At 34.2% G+C, this 15,520-nt stretch overlaps 2 protein-coding genes across 2 annotated transcripts; both read right to left on the minus strand.

Moving 5' to 3' along the window:
* Nucleotides 1–368: 368 nt before the first annotated feature.
* LOC128159502 (3-hydroxyacyl-CoA dehydrogenase type-2-like) lies at nucleotides 369–4,443 on the minus strand. The gene is made up of 5 exons (XM_052822620.1): nucleotides 4,385–4,443; nucleotides 3,626–3,787; nucleotides 2,929–3,093; nucleotides 1,637–1,874; nucleotides 369–809 (listed from the first exon to the last, which is right to left on the minus strand). The coding sequence occupies exons 1-5, from the start codon at nucleotides 4,406–4,408 to the stop codon at nucleotides 622–624; spliced, it is 777 nt and encodes a 258-aa protein (XP_052678580.1). The 5' UTR covers nucleotides 4,409–4,443; the 3' UTR covers nucleotides 369–621.
* A 1,292-nt stretch (nucleotides 4,444–5,735) lies between these two features.
* Nucleotides 5,736–15,417, minus strand: LOC128159480 (uncharacterized). The gene is made up of 11 exons (XM_052822596.1): nucleotides 15,151–15,417; nucleotides 12,804–13,038; nucleotides 12,306–12,449; nucleotides 11,889–12,004; nucleotides 10,899–11,039; nucleotides 10,175–10,307; nucleotides 9,017–9,185; nucleotides 7,609–7,682; nucleotides 7,192–7,289; nucleotides 6,691–6,786; nucleotides 5,736–6,253 (listed from the first exon to the last, which is right to left on the minus strand). Exons 1-11 carry the CDS (start codon nucleotides 15,352–15,354, stop codon nucleotides 6,128–6,130), a joined length of 1,536 nt encoding a protein of 511 aa, XP_052678556.1. The 5' UTR covers nucleotides 15,355–15,417; the 3' UTR covers nucleotides 5,736–6,127.
* Between the last annotated feature and the right edge of the window lie 103 nt (nucleotides 15,418–15,520).

Genomic DNA, 15,520 nt, shown 5'->3' on the forward strand with positions numbered 1-15,520 from the left:
TAAAGTGTGTGAAAAGGTACTGCAGTTGTAAGACCGTAACACACACAAGGTACTCCAAGGTTAAAATGACGAGTTTTATTATGACGTCACAAACGTTGAACGCTGTAAAATGCAACGTCACAAGCGAGAATCAAAGTTCACGCTTTCGGCTATTACAGTGGCTCTTCCATTAATTTGAACTTACCCTTAGGATAAAACAGAAATTTTGACCTATAAATCACAAAAAATAAGGATTCAATACTTAAATAATACTGGTTATATGGACATTAGGCATCATACGTATGCATATAGGAGACCAAAGCACCTGTGCATGGTCTTAGTAAGCAAGGACCATAATTAACATTGAAATAAACCAAGTGAAAAATTCATTAATTTTTCAACATTTTATTGTACAAAAATTTGTAGGGTATCAAAAACACATCACAGCATTTTCATCTTGTTTAATTTCTTGGATTACATTACAGCAATGAAACAAAAAATCTTTGTTCACAACTTTCATATGATTGGTTGTCATTTTGCATTAATTCGCCCAATCAAAACTTCACAATGCTCTCAGTTTACAGTGCTCTCAGTCTATGACATCACAATAAGCAATACTGATCCAATAGGAATTGAGGACTGTCATACCATTCGGAGAGCTCCATCCAATCGGATTGTTTCTCCATTCAGATAAGGATTTTCAACAACTGTTTGACACATCTGTGCAAATTCATCAGGTTTTCCAAGTCTCTGAGGAAAAACAACTGTTTTGGTCAGGGCATCAATTGCTTTCTGTGGCAAGGCTGCTAGCAAAGGAGTGTCGAATACACCTAGAAATAAAATGGTCAACAGCTCCATTGAAATTTCATTGAACATACATGTATGTCAAACGTAACATTGTTACACAATCAAAGTGTAAAATTAAACAATAACATCAACCAATCAATAATTAAAATCACACTACGGTGTCAACCAATCAGAGAGTTATCAAATTCTGACATCATCCAATCAAAGACTTATACCACACAATGACATCATCCAATCAGAGATAAATATCACACATGATGTCGATCAGTCGTCATCACAACATTACCAGTAGACATTGTACCCAACATTACCTGTACATAACATTAAGGTCAAGATCTAGTAAATGATTCCTGAGCGTCTTTTTGGTGATAGAACCATTTTGACGTCATAATTGATTTGAAGAATTGTTTTCCCGTACTTTACGGCTCTAAAGGAATTAAACATTTTCTTCACATTTAATGTTAAATCATTGGAAAAGTAATCCTGATACCTATATTCAATTTGACATCATTTTAAAGAGCAAGTCAAGAGCTCGTTTCATTCCGTTTTTGGAGAGACAATAGGCATTCTAGATATATTTAATAGTCAAAAATGGACAAAACTCCAAAATCTGTTTATTTCCTTCATATTTCATTGAAAATGACAGTTTATAACATGATTTTTCATTGTGTTTTCCTAAAATTTTAGCCATGGTACTCCTTATCAAACAAGGCTATTGTTATGAAGCATCATGAAAAGAATTTATATCTTAAATTTTATAAACCTGTAGGCACCTTTCATTTACTAGATCTTGACCTTAACTGTACATAGTGTATACAACATTACCTGTTAACACTGTACACAACATTACCTGGACAGATTGTACACACTCGGATTCCAAACTCTCCGATGTCTCGAGCTAAGGGTAGTGTCATTCCTGCGATTGCGGCCTTACTCGCTGCATAAGCCACCTGACCCATCTGTCCATCAAATGCGGCGACGCTGGAGGTGTTGATGATCACCCCTCGGGCCTTGTCCTCATTGGGCTCGTTCTGTGCCATCAGAATCACCGCCTGACGTATCATGTTAAAAGTTCCCAATGTGTTAACCTAAAAAAATTCAATATCAATGTGTACTGGAAATGCATATTGTAAACAGAGAAGAATCTTCTTAATAGGTTCATTCCTCAATTATTATTTAATTATTGGATTCACGCAGAGTTTGTAGTTTTGTATTTACTAATTTAAACCAATAGAGTTTAAAGTATTGCAAACATGGATGTATGTTTGTTTAACTCACCACTTTCAAAAGTTTATTTTATTGTGAATGCCAATCTTTCATAGTATTAAAATATATCTCAATGTCTGGGTGAATCTTTAGGATGATTTGGCTGTTTCTAGAATGTTTTGTTTGTAACAATTTTTTTAGCAGTTTTATTCATGGAAATTTTGCCCAAATGATCAAGAAATTTTTCTACTACGATATCCATCAAATTGACATAGCATATGCATATTAAACCATTGCTTTACAGCGTCCATTAGGTATTTTATTTGGCGTGTATGATATTTGGTGGAAATTGATTTTTCAAGAAGTCAGCATAGAGTTGAATTAGCTTGATTTCTAGATGCACCTGTTTTACACATATATGCATGGCATTTAGCAATGTACTTGATTTAGCGGAAGCCAATTTCCGACAAAAACACTAAAAAGAATACACAGCCAAATGCAATGTGTGTACCGGTACATTTGCAGTAAATTGTGCAATATTTGTATGGAAATTTTTAACTTTTGCATTTGATGCAGTGCCCATTTTGTTCACTTTAAATATGGTACATGTATATTGAAGAGCAAATGGAAAAGTGAAAAATGTAATATGTGTACATTTACAGTAAGTTGTGCAATATTTGTATGGATAATATCCATTGGATATTTTAAACATTTGCATTTGATGCAGTGCCCACTTTTTACACTTTTAATATAATGGTACATATATATAGGAGAGCAAATGGAAAAGTCAGTACATTGCTAGAAATTACAATTTTAAATAAACAACGCATCATGGTGCCCATAACACCAATTTTACTTTAAAAAGTTTTTTTTTGCTAAATTAGGTTATGTGAATTGTATGGAAATTTTTAATTTTTCATTCTATGCAGTTCCCACCTTTAACACCCTCTCGAACTCATCGAGGGGGTGGGGGAGGTTTTTCTGGATGCTGTAGGTTTTCCTGGCCACACCAATTCCCGCACAGTTCACCAACACATCCAAACATTTGTAGTTTTCCATTGTAGCTCTTAGAACTTCCTTGACTTCTTTTTCCGAGGTGATCTATAAATAGAATAACCAGAATGTTCCCAAAGCTGAATTCAGGAGGATAAAGTACGATATAAGATATTTTATATAAATCTTGTTCAGGTAGAGTTCTTAGTCTTGATATTGTAAAAATTGATTTTATTGATAATAAAACAATATCACATCCAACACTTCAATTGAAAATCAGATTAAATTAAACATTCTAGACTTAAAGATTTTTGTCCAAAATTGATTCATAAATCTTACATGTATTGTTCAAGTGACATCAAAAAATAATTGAACAACATATTTGAACAAAACCAAAAATAAGGCAAGTTCAAAAAGATAACAATCACCTTATTATTTATTTTACTGCTTTAAAAAAATCAATTGAATCAGATGTACATTTGCATGTATATCTGTCTGTCATCATTCATTTATCTACATACGCTATATGCTGGATTTATTTTGAAGTACCAGTGTATATAACAAAGAGAAAATTTCTACATCAAGTCAAATATATTATCAGTATATTACAGCACCTACCAACACAAATGAAATTACTTACATCAGCAGGCAAAAACATGCAGTTGTCCATCTGTTTGGCGACCTTCTCTCCATCACTGGATGGAAGGTCACACAGGACGACCCTGGCCCCCTGCTTGGTGAACCTCTCCACAGTGGCACGCCCAAGCCCCGAGGCTCCCCCACTCACTAAACTGACCAACCCCTACAAAACAACAGCCATCAAAAATCGGTAATCAACTACCAAAATGACCAACCCCTAATAAAAACACCAGACATCATTTGCTTTTTCCACTTTTAGTTCTTTATAAATGAATACACTTTTGAAACATTTGTTTTCAGTGAATGATCTTATATTAATACACTGAATACAGGTGTATAAGATTTCCAGTTTTAATCATTTTTTTGTCCTCGGGAACAAATAATATAGAATTCCACAATCAGACAACCGTCAGCTACTGTAGTCCCTGTGGTTTAGAAATATCATTATCATAAACTTGCCGTTTGTTACGACAGCAAGTAAGAAAGACTTAAAGCAATATTCAAAACAAAGATATTCTAAAAGTATCCTAAAGTTAAAGCTAATTTGAAAAATGAACCTATTGGCTAATCTTCATTGTAACTAAAAACATGCTTTCGAGGAATTTCGGGTTTAATTGGCACCGCCCCCAAAACAGAATTTCTATTAACCATTGCATTTCAAAAATTGTATCCTCGTTACGGAAAAGGTCCTTAAATCGGTGAAAAGATAATTGATCCCTGACATGCAACCAATAATAAGGAAACACCAAAATATATTCACCTTTAGCGATGTGAACTTTGACATGCTTTATGTTAATTTGTTCCATATCTATTCGAATGTAAAGTATTTCATACCACGATTTATTCGCATAATTTTGGACTAAGAGGGCTTCGTACAGTAGTTTTAGATTTGTTAGACTACACTGGCGTCGGAAGCAAATTGAAAGGGGGGGGGGTAGACTAATCCTCAGAAATATTGAGAAAAAGGTAATTCCCAAAAACTGAATCATATCTGCATAAAATGGCATTTATGTGGGTTTCATAAATATTCTTGGGCATTCTGTCTTAAAGGGACTTGGACACGATTTGACTTAAAATTTTATTTTTTCCATTTTCAATTTTTATACTGATAAATATAGAAGTTTATAATGCTTTGTCAAAATTTGAAAGTCAAATATCAAATTATAAGCAAGATACAGAGTTCATAATTGTTTGTTTGTAAACAAAGCTCAATATTGTCATTTTTTACATATGTGTTGTATTGGTGTAAGTTTCAATCAAATTTATCTTTCTTTAGTTGATAATAGTATTTATGAAGATATTGAATTAGTTTAAATTGTTTATGCATGTCATTTTGTCTAAGAAATGGTAATTTTCTACATTACATTTTTTGTAAACAACTATAAGACTCGAGCTTTGTTTACATAACAACCAATTCTTACCTCTGTATCTTGCTTGTAACTTGAATTTAACATTCAATATTTTGGTCAATCATTTAAAATGCACCAGTTAAACATTTTATACATAAAAAATAAAAATGACATTTTTGATCTTAAATCGTGTCCAAGTCCCTTTAAAGACAGTATGAAGGATATATACAATGTATATGTAAATTTGTGGCCAAGGAGTCTTTCAAAACAATGTACATGTAATTGGTAATGCTTTTCGCAATGTTAACACAAATGAATTGAAATAACCCAACAACGAAATCCACAGAAATGGAAATTCTGATGAATTCTGTCAACATTTTTGCCATCCCTTTACATATTAGTGAATAACCTCGGCCTGGAAAGGACAGGTTAATTAACTCCTGGCAGGAAAAAAAACCCTGTGATGTTGATCTTCAAGGGTGAAGGATTATGTGATGCATGGTCATGCAGAGTGGATTAATGGATTAACTGCATGCTGCATGGGGCCAGACAATTATTCGACTTCATGCACCAATCTTTTATCTCTGCTTTATATGTACAATATTTTAAAATGCATGGCTTCAATAATGCTAGAAATTACAAACTGTATGCAATTTGATTAATATTACCCAATTTTGGGTATTCTCTTGAACCTGAATCAATTTAATTCAATTTATAATCATAGTCGAATTATAATTCTTTCACATGTGTACAAAATGAATCAAATATAAATGTTCTTTATTAAAAATACAATCATGTACATGTACAGTACTAGTTTTTCTTTTTTATTCAAAATAAGACATGCACTGGTGGTATATCTGAAACATATATTCATAAAAACATTAAAATATACAAAAAATAGATAAAATGTCAAATAAATCTAACAGTTATTATAAAACATTTATGCACACATGTTGTTTATGCTATACAAGCTTGTTACACCTGACAATGTATCGGATGCTAATTCTATCAGTACGTCTACATACAATAGATTTTGTTCATGAATTAGAACTTAACACTAACTCTTCATCCAGATCTGTTCTAGGGTACCTATTCTTCCCATCACAATGTCACCTTGACCTTCTGTAAGGTCAAATACGAATCAACACATTTATTCAGGCATCCTTTTTGTTTGCTGCCATGACAACTCTGAGTTTGTCTCCATAATACCACAGAGCCAGCGTTTCTGTGGAGACACCTAGGTAATGTGCAAACAAGATGAGGCGGTTCAGGCCAGTTATCTAGAATAATAGAGGAAATACAATTTGAACTTGTTATGCTCTCAGACCTTTAGTCATAGATCATTTATTTAGTACCCAGTTAGCAGACATGTGACTCAAGCTTAAAGACCACCAGCACTGGCTTGCTTTCTGTTCCAACAGATTAAATGTTGCTTTAAACTTTTTTTCTTTCATTTGATAAAAAAATGCATGCACAGTAATTGTAATTCTTGTGCTGCTGATCAACACATTTCATGATGGTACTATCATAAAAATCAAAGTGTCATATTTTTTTTATGAATAAATATTCTGTTTGAATACATATAATGCTAATTGTCAGGGACCTTTCAGAGAACAGATGATGGAATCAGCTGGCTCTTTGTTTCATTTTGACATTAATTAAAAGTCTTCAGTAAGCCCGACAACCTCATAAGGACACTGACTGCAGAGACACTAACCCTAAAGAGGCCCCACTTCCTCCATCGACGTGCGCTCGTGATAACAGGCTCTCCTTCTGCTATTCCAATATGGCCGACTTTCCAAAGCCCCTCTACCTGTTCAAAAACAGAGCATTTAATTTTTGTTCCTGTCAAATTATGTACATGTATCTTCAATTTACCTTTAAAAAAAAATGTGATTAATAATTTGTTCCTGACAATACATTTTCCCAAGCCAAGAGTTTTAAGCCTTAATTAGATTAATTAATTTTTTTTTAAATAGTCTAAAGAAACAACTGAATCTAACACTACAACTTGCTGGTCTGAATGGCACCAAGTGTGACAGTATGGGAGAAATATTGACAGATCAGACCAGGATTCGAACCTGGGCCCCCTGATTCTCTGGTCAGATGTTCCACTGACTGAGCTATTTGGCGCCAGCAATCAAACCGATCTGACTGTCACAGATGCATTAGTCATCTCAAAACTTTCAATTAATTCAAGAACAGAGAACTCTGTTACCAAGAGAACATCCTCTAATAGATAGACTTCCTGGAATCCTCCTATCTGGTCGTAAACATGGCGGGTTGTAAACATGGCATTATCTCCAAATGGCAATTCTGAAAATGTGTAAAAAGTCAATAGAAATTGAAACCAGTTTCATCTAGATCACCTGCATGTAGCTGCAATAATCTAACCCTCTAAGATTTTTTTTATTTAATGTTTACTGGAGAGGAGCCCCCCCCCCCATCCAAAAAAAGAAAAAAAAAAGGGAGAGGGCTATATCTATATTATTGCAGCTACTAGATTGGTGTTTTAGATTGATAAAAAAATTTATTTGCTATCTTTCCTTATTAAGATTTACACAGTGATAAGTAAGGAATTGGCAAAACTTAATTTTAACAATAATTAATAAGAGGAAGGCCATCCTTACAGTACCATGATTCTGTATCCTCCTGTTGGTGAAGTATTTTAAAATTCTCATCTCCAGGTTGAAAAACCAACCATCGCTTCTAAAATGGACAAATACAAGAACTACTGTCATGAAGACTGAAGCACAAGAATGCTGTATTGATTAAAATAGTTATTATAAATGTTCTCTACATGTAGATACATGTATGTAATAATAGCATTGGTAAAAGAAAACCAAAATACTTCCTATTTGTTTACTTTTAAATTAAACATTCACATGTATATTTTAAAGCAAATCTAGCAATTTTGATATTAATTACCAACTCAATCCCCTTAATTCTCTCCTTTTTTCTCTTGAAATCAATAGAGACAAACATGCCTATCAAATTTTTAACTACATATTGTAGTTTCAATACAATCCCCTCTTTTTCTCCTTTTTCTCTTGCAATCAATGGAGACAAACAAGCCTATCAAATTTTGAACTATATGTTGTACTTTCAATACAACCCCCTCTCCTTTTTCTCTTGAAATCAATGGAGACAAACATGCCTATCAAATTTTTAACTACATGTTGTAGTTTCAATACAACCCCCTCTCCTTTTTCTCTTGAAATCAATGGAGACAAACATGCCTATCAAATTTTTAACTACATGTTGTAGTTTCAATACAACCCCCTCTCCTTTTTCTCTTGTAATCAATGGAGACAAACATGCCTATCAAATTTTTAACTATATGTTGTACTTTCAATACAACCCCCTCTCCTTTTTCTCTTGTAATCAATGGAGACAAACAAACCTATCAAATTTTTAACTACATGTTGTAGTTTCAATACAACCCCCTCTCCTTTTTCTCTTGTAATCAATGGAGACAAACAAACCATGAGTATCAAATTTTTAACTACATGTTGTAGTTTCAATACAACCCCCTCTCCTTTTTCCATCACAACAGAAGAGACAAATACAGCCAATTTCGTTATCTCAAAGGGACTGTTTAAAAACTTCAAAATATCCAATTATTTGAGATATCGAGGGTAAAATACTTAAAAAATCAGTGGTTGGGACTTACAAATCACATCGACTTATCCATTGTTACAGTATTTGAGATATCAGTGTTTGAGATATCGAAGTTTAAGTGTATACTGTGGTTTCATTAATATTCAAGGGTATCATTTTTCGTGGAAAAAGTGAAAATCACATGTTCAAGGATAGGTAAATTCGTGGCCAGTGATCCTTTAAATACAAATTGATGGTAAAAATTGCACTTCAATGAACATTTAATTTCATGGAGAAACTTAAAAATGAAATCCACGCAAATTGGTATTCAATGAATATTGATGAAACCACAGTTGGCCCTGACAAACAAACCTATAGAAAACTACATTCCATGTAGATGAGCTATATAAAGACAATTAAGAGACAGACAAAAAAACCCAAACCTATCAGTGTCCACGCTCCACGCAAATGATCCCGCCACATTCCCTGGCCTCTTCAGGCAAGATTCTGCAGCGACATCAAAGTTTGACGGCAAGTGGGTGTCGCTGTGCAGAAACAACAGGAAGTCACCTGTGGCTCCCTCTACTCCGTGTTTGAATTGAAATCCTCGACCTGATCAAAGAGCAGAGAAATATCTATTAGTAAATACATATTTGATAGACACAACGGCACTAGAAGTTAATGATAATACATTGGATCAGCATGCATAAAAAGCATTTGATTTACACTGCTTGCTGATAGGTTTTATGTGCAAAATAATCTTATACTACAAGTATAAGGAAAGGGATAATGAGTATCTTGTATGACTTTGATGCATTGTATGCTCCTGTCTTAATCTAACTGTCTGTAATATATATAGCAACAGACATGCAGCTATGATTTTTACAATCACTGATATTTTAAAACTCCATGTGATCTTAAAAGTGATCTATCTGGTGCCTATTTTTACAGATTTTAACCTTAATTTAAGGTCTACTGTAAAAGTGGTTATTTAGGCATTAGGGAAATTTACACTTAGTCTAGTTACGCGTAAAAAACCCTGTAGGTTTGGTAAAAAAACTCTCAACTTTAGAGAGGTAAATCATATATCTACATATTTAACTCCCAGGCTATTGTTTGACCATAGAAAATGCATACTTAACCACCATGCAGCTTTTACAGTATCATGATATCATTTTTTTCCAGCTTCTTCAAAATTAATCACTTGTCACTGCAGTATTAATGAAATGTAATCTAAATGAAGTCATATGTACAATGTTGGCATAATAAACATAAAAAATTTACTTGTCAGAGGTTAGTCCATAAGATTTCAACAAAAATATGACAAATATATTATTCTCTACCATTCGTACCTATTTTCATTAAATTGTATGAGAGCTGGGAAAAGAACAACATGCATGGATCTAGAGGGGAGGTCAGGAGGGCCCCCCCCCCCCCCCCCCCCCCCCCGGAAAATGAAAATTTATTTTATTTACATAGTAAAATTATCACAAATATGCAATATGCCTCAGACTCCCCCCACCCACCCCCCACCTTTGGAAAAAATTTCTGGATCCACACATGAATATTTATAACTCTGTTTAAAGACTGAAAAAACCAACCCGGCTGACTGTGAGTGACCTTGACAGGAACATTGACCCTCTGAGAAAAGTCCTTGACCTTTTGAACTGTGTTATCCTTGCTGCCACCATCACACACAATTATTTCCTGTATTCTGGCCTCACTGCTACAGTTCTACATGAACAACAAATAGCTCAACATTCAAAATGTGGTTAACTAATTAGCAATCAATAAGTTCAATCATCATTTTTTCTTCTTCATTCTTTTTTTTACTATGCTCTAAGGTTTTTTTTTTTAACTAAACATCGTGACAATAGGGGGGAAAAAAGCAAGTACTGGGTATATCGTATTTGTGTAAAACTTGGGTGTCACTATAATAGTAGGCACTGGATATAACACCCTCCCTCTCCCCACAACTCAATAACCCTGAATGACTAAGCATTGGCCTACATTTGAAGCCCTTTATTCTTATTTTCTCAAAGGAATATAATCTTTCTCCTTATCTCAGACTTTTAATACATTTAGCCTTACCAACTGCTAAATATAGGACTGATGTAATTCTAAATATAGGATGATGTAATTCTAAATATAGGACTGATGTAATTCTCCGCCCATCACTCCTTAACCTGGCACACATCTAGATGTCATCAATTTAAAATAATCAACCATTTTTCTTCAATCCTTCACTCATACATGTATTTTTTTTTATCCTTCACTCATTTGTTTATCATGCAATCCTCCACCTTTCACTCACTCATTTTTCACCTGGCAGACCGTCTGCAGTGTTCTGATGATGTTTTCCTCCTCATTCATTGTCGGGACTATCACACTCCACTTCCTGTCCGTCAAACTCTGGCGATGAATCTGTAGGGCCCCCTCTAACACTGACAAATCTTCCTCCGTGTCCTGTCAAAAAACATTCAAAGAGCTAGAACCCACGAAACAAAACAAACCAGAACCAAATGAGTGATGCATGATGTATTTTTTGGGAGGGGGGTGCACATGTTTTATTTTTATATTGCTAGGACAAATCATTTCAAGACAAACAAGAATCGATGATGTATGGTCATTTTTTTTTTTTAGCCTATGTTGATTTTATCAAAATCTCAACAATTTCAACCCAGTTTTCAATTCTGACAACAGAATGGTTGTGGTCATTCTCAGAAAAATTTAATTCACTGAGAGTAAAAATCTATGTACCCCAGGAATACAGATACAAAAATTTTTTCTAATTTTATAACCTAAAATATTTGGATTTTCATTCAATTCATTATTAAAATGTAAGGAAAGATTCTAAGGATACATGTAATTTGTTGAGCATCTAGCCTCCTCAACCCATACAAGTCGATTTCAAGGGATAAAAAATTAATTTTACATTAAATTAACCCTGTTTTAAATTTTCCGAGGGTAATGAGGGTGAGTAGAACTACAGTTATAAAATTATATTATATGAAATTTCCTTTAGTGTGGTATGGGATACTGTAAAAGCAGAAATATTCTATGCGGATTTAATTTCATTATTTTCATTAGTGGTATAAATCAACGAACGTAAATCCATGACAATTTTTTCACCCAAGTACATGAATAAATAATTACAGATTTGATGTGCAATACATTTTAGGGATAAAGATATGATGAAATTAAATGCCAGCGAAATTGTATTTGGTTTCAAAACAATGAAATTTTAACCCAACAAAAATATGTGCTTCTACAGTATTTCCCTCATCAGACAGTGCTGTCTATAATATTACTTACCACATCAGACAGTTTTGTGTTCAGAATCTTGAGATTGATGTCCAGTTCCTTGGCTTTAGCACACTGCTGTTGGAACACTTTCTCTGTTCCCCAGTCAATCCCATCAAAAACACCACCTATCAAGACATAAAAAAATCATAGCTCTCCTTAACTGTTTATCAAATACATGTACTTAATTAAAACACCCCTCAAAGACTAGTTGTGCTTCGAGCGCTGTTCATGTTCTATCGAAGCCAATTAAAGGTTTCTGATCCGCTCCACTTCTCGCAAACCTTTAACAGATTCAGCCAGAAACATGAGAAAGATATGGGTTGAAAATGTATTATTTTGATTGGATGTGCATTTGTAGATTATGCACTCATCTGACAAATTGTTTAATAACAACCAATGTTTAATGTTTATAGGTAAAATTACTACCTATCTTGTGGACAGCAGCCTTGGAGAAGCCCACCAGGAAGTACCCCCCATCCTCTGCCTGACCCAGCACCATCTCAGTCCCACCCCTCAGGGCATCAAACGCTTCCTCCATCACCCCAGGTTCAAGCCCTGGTATGTCGGAACCTGTGGAGAGGAACATTATTATTAGATCAGTAATGTAGGATAATTGGTACACCGACAGGTGCATGAGACCAAATTGCAAAACTTTATTGATGAGCACACATAATACTCATAGCTAGGGAGAGAAAACACATACATTGATATATTGCATACACTAATATCTTAACACAATAATATTTCATCAAGTTATAGATATGATGGTTGAATTACTGCTAAAGTGAAGTATATTTAATCCACAGGTCCCTAGGACTTGTCATTAACTGCCTTTTTACTGCACAGATTCAGATACATATGTATAACCATTATTGTATTGATCCATACAAATATAATTTTCCATATTTCAAGTTTTATTTTTACCTATTATTACTACATACTCTCTGTTTCCTCTAAACCCAGACAAAGTTGCTTCCCTTAACTTTTCTCCGAGGCCACCTGGTGGCTGTTGGAAGAAGTACATGAAGTTATCTCCCCCTGATTTGGGGATCAGCCAGTATCGCATATTGTCCTCAGTGGAACCATTGTACCAAACAGCTATGTCAGTGTCTTCATGATGTCTGCAGTATTTTTTCATTCGCTCCAAGATGTGTTCTGTCTACAAAGGATCCGTAAAGAGCCAAGATTTTCAAAAAATTCTCAATCCTCCCCTTTCCTTTTCTCTCCCTTCTAAATAAATGTAAGAGAAGTACAGATAAATACCTCCACTTATATTAAAATGTCCCTTTTATTTAGTCCATTGGCCTAGCTAAGAAAGGAGTTGTTTCAAGTTTGAAGGCTGTTGAATAAGCTAGAACATTGGCTGAGAAAACCAAACAAGAATTCTTGTTCTAAATCAAATTTTTTTATTTATAGAAGGATATCGGGAATGGAGTAATATACTCTGTTGGACACCTTGATATGGTTTTTACTCATGACTTTTTATGAATAAGGTAACTCTATTAAATTTACATGTATTTGTTAATATCTCGATCATACAATACTGTGATTTCATTTCAAGTAATATTTGCTGCAGGTCTCTAGCTACAGTTCCTTGCCTATTAAAAAATTGCAATTAACGGCACACAAAATCTTGCGCTGGTCTTAGACTGATTAAAGAAACTTATTACCAAGTGCCAGGGATGGTTGATTTTTTTTGTGTTTTTTTTGTATAATCGAAATTTGTTATATCTGTCAAGTTTACAGAATGAAATATAGCCGCTGGCATTGGAATGAAAATTTAATTCCTTCACTGTAAGCATCAATTCATTATAAGATTGTTCTCTATCACTGTGTTTTACTGTACTTATTTCCAAACACATTCTGTACAAGTATTTGATTTCAAAAAAATTCCTTGAATAATTTACTACAGATATCATCACCTTACTTGCCTCTGATATTAATTCTTTAAAACACCATCACCAGCTCTGTTAAGTGAATAAGTTTTTTTTGTTTGCAAGTCAAAATGGATATATTCTTGATCTGCATGTGAATTTCACATACCAGTAATTACTTCATTTTCAAATGTCAGTTAGCTTGTTCATGAAAAAAGTCTGAGGCAAGTATAGCAACAACATTGGTAGTAAATTGTCTGAAGAATTTAATGGTCCTTGTTGTTTCCACAGAATTTGTGTGTAAATAAGATTAATTAATCCAAAACTAGAGCAAGTTTTTGTGCGCCGTAAATTGCAATTTAACACGTACGGAACTGTAGCTCCCACTCAGGTTGTCCATCCAATTTAGCCGGTTTGCATCAAATGGCAAGAATATAAAATCGTGAACACGGAACTGTTAGCATAGATTCATTTAGATTACCATGATTACACTTGTCCGAAAAATAAAAGTGAGATTTTAAATTCAGCGAGATGTGCATCTCGCCCTTGTAGGCGGATATTACTGTCCAAGTTGAGAGAAGCTTTGTAGCAACCTCTAATGATGCAATATCCACAAATGATATAAACTTGCAATGCAGCACTAGTGATCAGACTTCTGAGCGTTAATGATATTTTATCATTATAGAACTACCTAGCCGTCCACTAATGATATACATGTAATTTCAAAATTATATCATTAATTAGAGGTCAAATTTCACGTCCATGCACAAATGATATAAGAAAAAATGCAAAATAAGTACATCGTTGATCTTTATTGATATAATTTTTGTTGCATTTATTGGTAAAATTATATAATTAATGGTCAGAAGTCTGACCACTTCTGCAACTTTATATCATAAGAGGATACTGTATCATTAGAGGTTGCTACAAAGCTTAATTTTGCTAGACTCCTAAAAAAGTTGTCAGCATGTTTAATTATTAATAAGTACTCTGAATCAATTCATTGGTTCACTTTAGTTGTAATGGCACATAGCCATGTTAAATATAGCATAAACTTCAAAGCAATGTTTTGTTAAACATATTACCGGTATATGTATTTGTGAAATCATTATAACTGTCTTTTAAATTGTGCAAGGCAAACCAATTTGCAGATGAGGGCAAAAATAACAAGAGGCAGAAAAACCTGTATAGTGAATACAGTAATAAGTTCAGTACTGCCACTCTCATACTATAGCACTAAATAGAGGTTTAATCCTTTGCTTTAGCTCGATGGGCAGTGTACAGTGTTGAGGTCTTGCATCAGGGTTTGAGTGCATCTACTTGCGGTCTCTCCTCATATTCTATTACAATATGTTAAATACCATTCTCTGCCTTTGCTTCGATATAAAAATCGTTACCATTCTGCGTTGAGCATAAGACGCGCCCTCTTCACCCAAGCACGGTATGAGGCGGGTCTTCGTTACCCCAGGGCTAGGGAACCTTGTGAAAATGGATATTACTTTTTTACGGTACGGTTTCCTGTGCTTTCTCGCCTTGTGCAGGAGAATGGCGATAAATGGGACTGAAACCGCTGCGGCGACAATCATGACAGCAGACGACATGCTTACTGTTGGGGATCAAAATTGGGAACGGCGGGGGATCCCATCTTTTCTAGTCATGTTGACGTAAGCGACCCACTTTCGTTTTATCAATTCTGATTATAAAAAAATTAATTCATACTTTTCGATGTCTCAAACTTAATAATTTATTTATTTCTACATTGATATA

Source organism: Crassostrea angulata, chromosome 8 (assembly GCF_025612915.1).
Source record: "Crassostrea angulata isolate pt1a10 chromosome 8, ASM2561291v2, whole genome shotgun sequence".
NCBI classification, from domain to species: domain Eukaryota; kingdom Metazoa; phylum Mollusca; class Bivalvia; order Ostreida; family Ostreidae; genus Magallana; species Magallana angulata.

Bases quoted from the DNA above. Each gene is read 5' to 3' on its own strand.
- LOC128159480 (XM_052822596.1), bottom strand. From the start codon at position 15,354: ATGTCGTCTGCTGTCATGATTGTCGCCGCAGCGGTTTCAGTCCCATTT. The intron at 7,683-9,016 runs GTTTGGGTTTTT...TGTCCATTTTAG, and splicing joins TGGAGCGTGGACACTGATAG to AAGCGATGGTTGGTTTTTCA. The intron at 6,254-6,690 runs GTTAGTGTCTCT...CTATTATTCTAG, and splicing joins GGAAGTGGGGCCTCTTTAGG to ATAACTGGCCTGAACCGCCT.
- LOC128159502 (XM_052822620.1), bottom strand. From the start codon at position 4,408: ATGTCAAAGTTCACATCGCTAAAG. The intron at 3,094-3,625 runs GTAAGTAATTTC...TTCTATTTATAG, and splicing joins GCATGTTTTTGCCTGCTGAT to ATCACCTCGGAAAAAGAAGT. The intron at 1,875-2,928 runs GTGGGAACTGCA...GAATTTTTTTAG, and splicing joins AGTTCGAGAGGGTGTTAAAG to GTTAACACATTGGGAACTTT.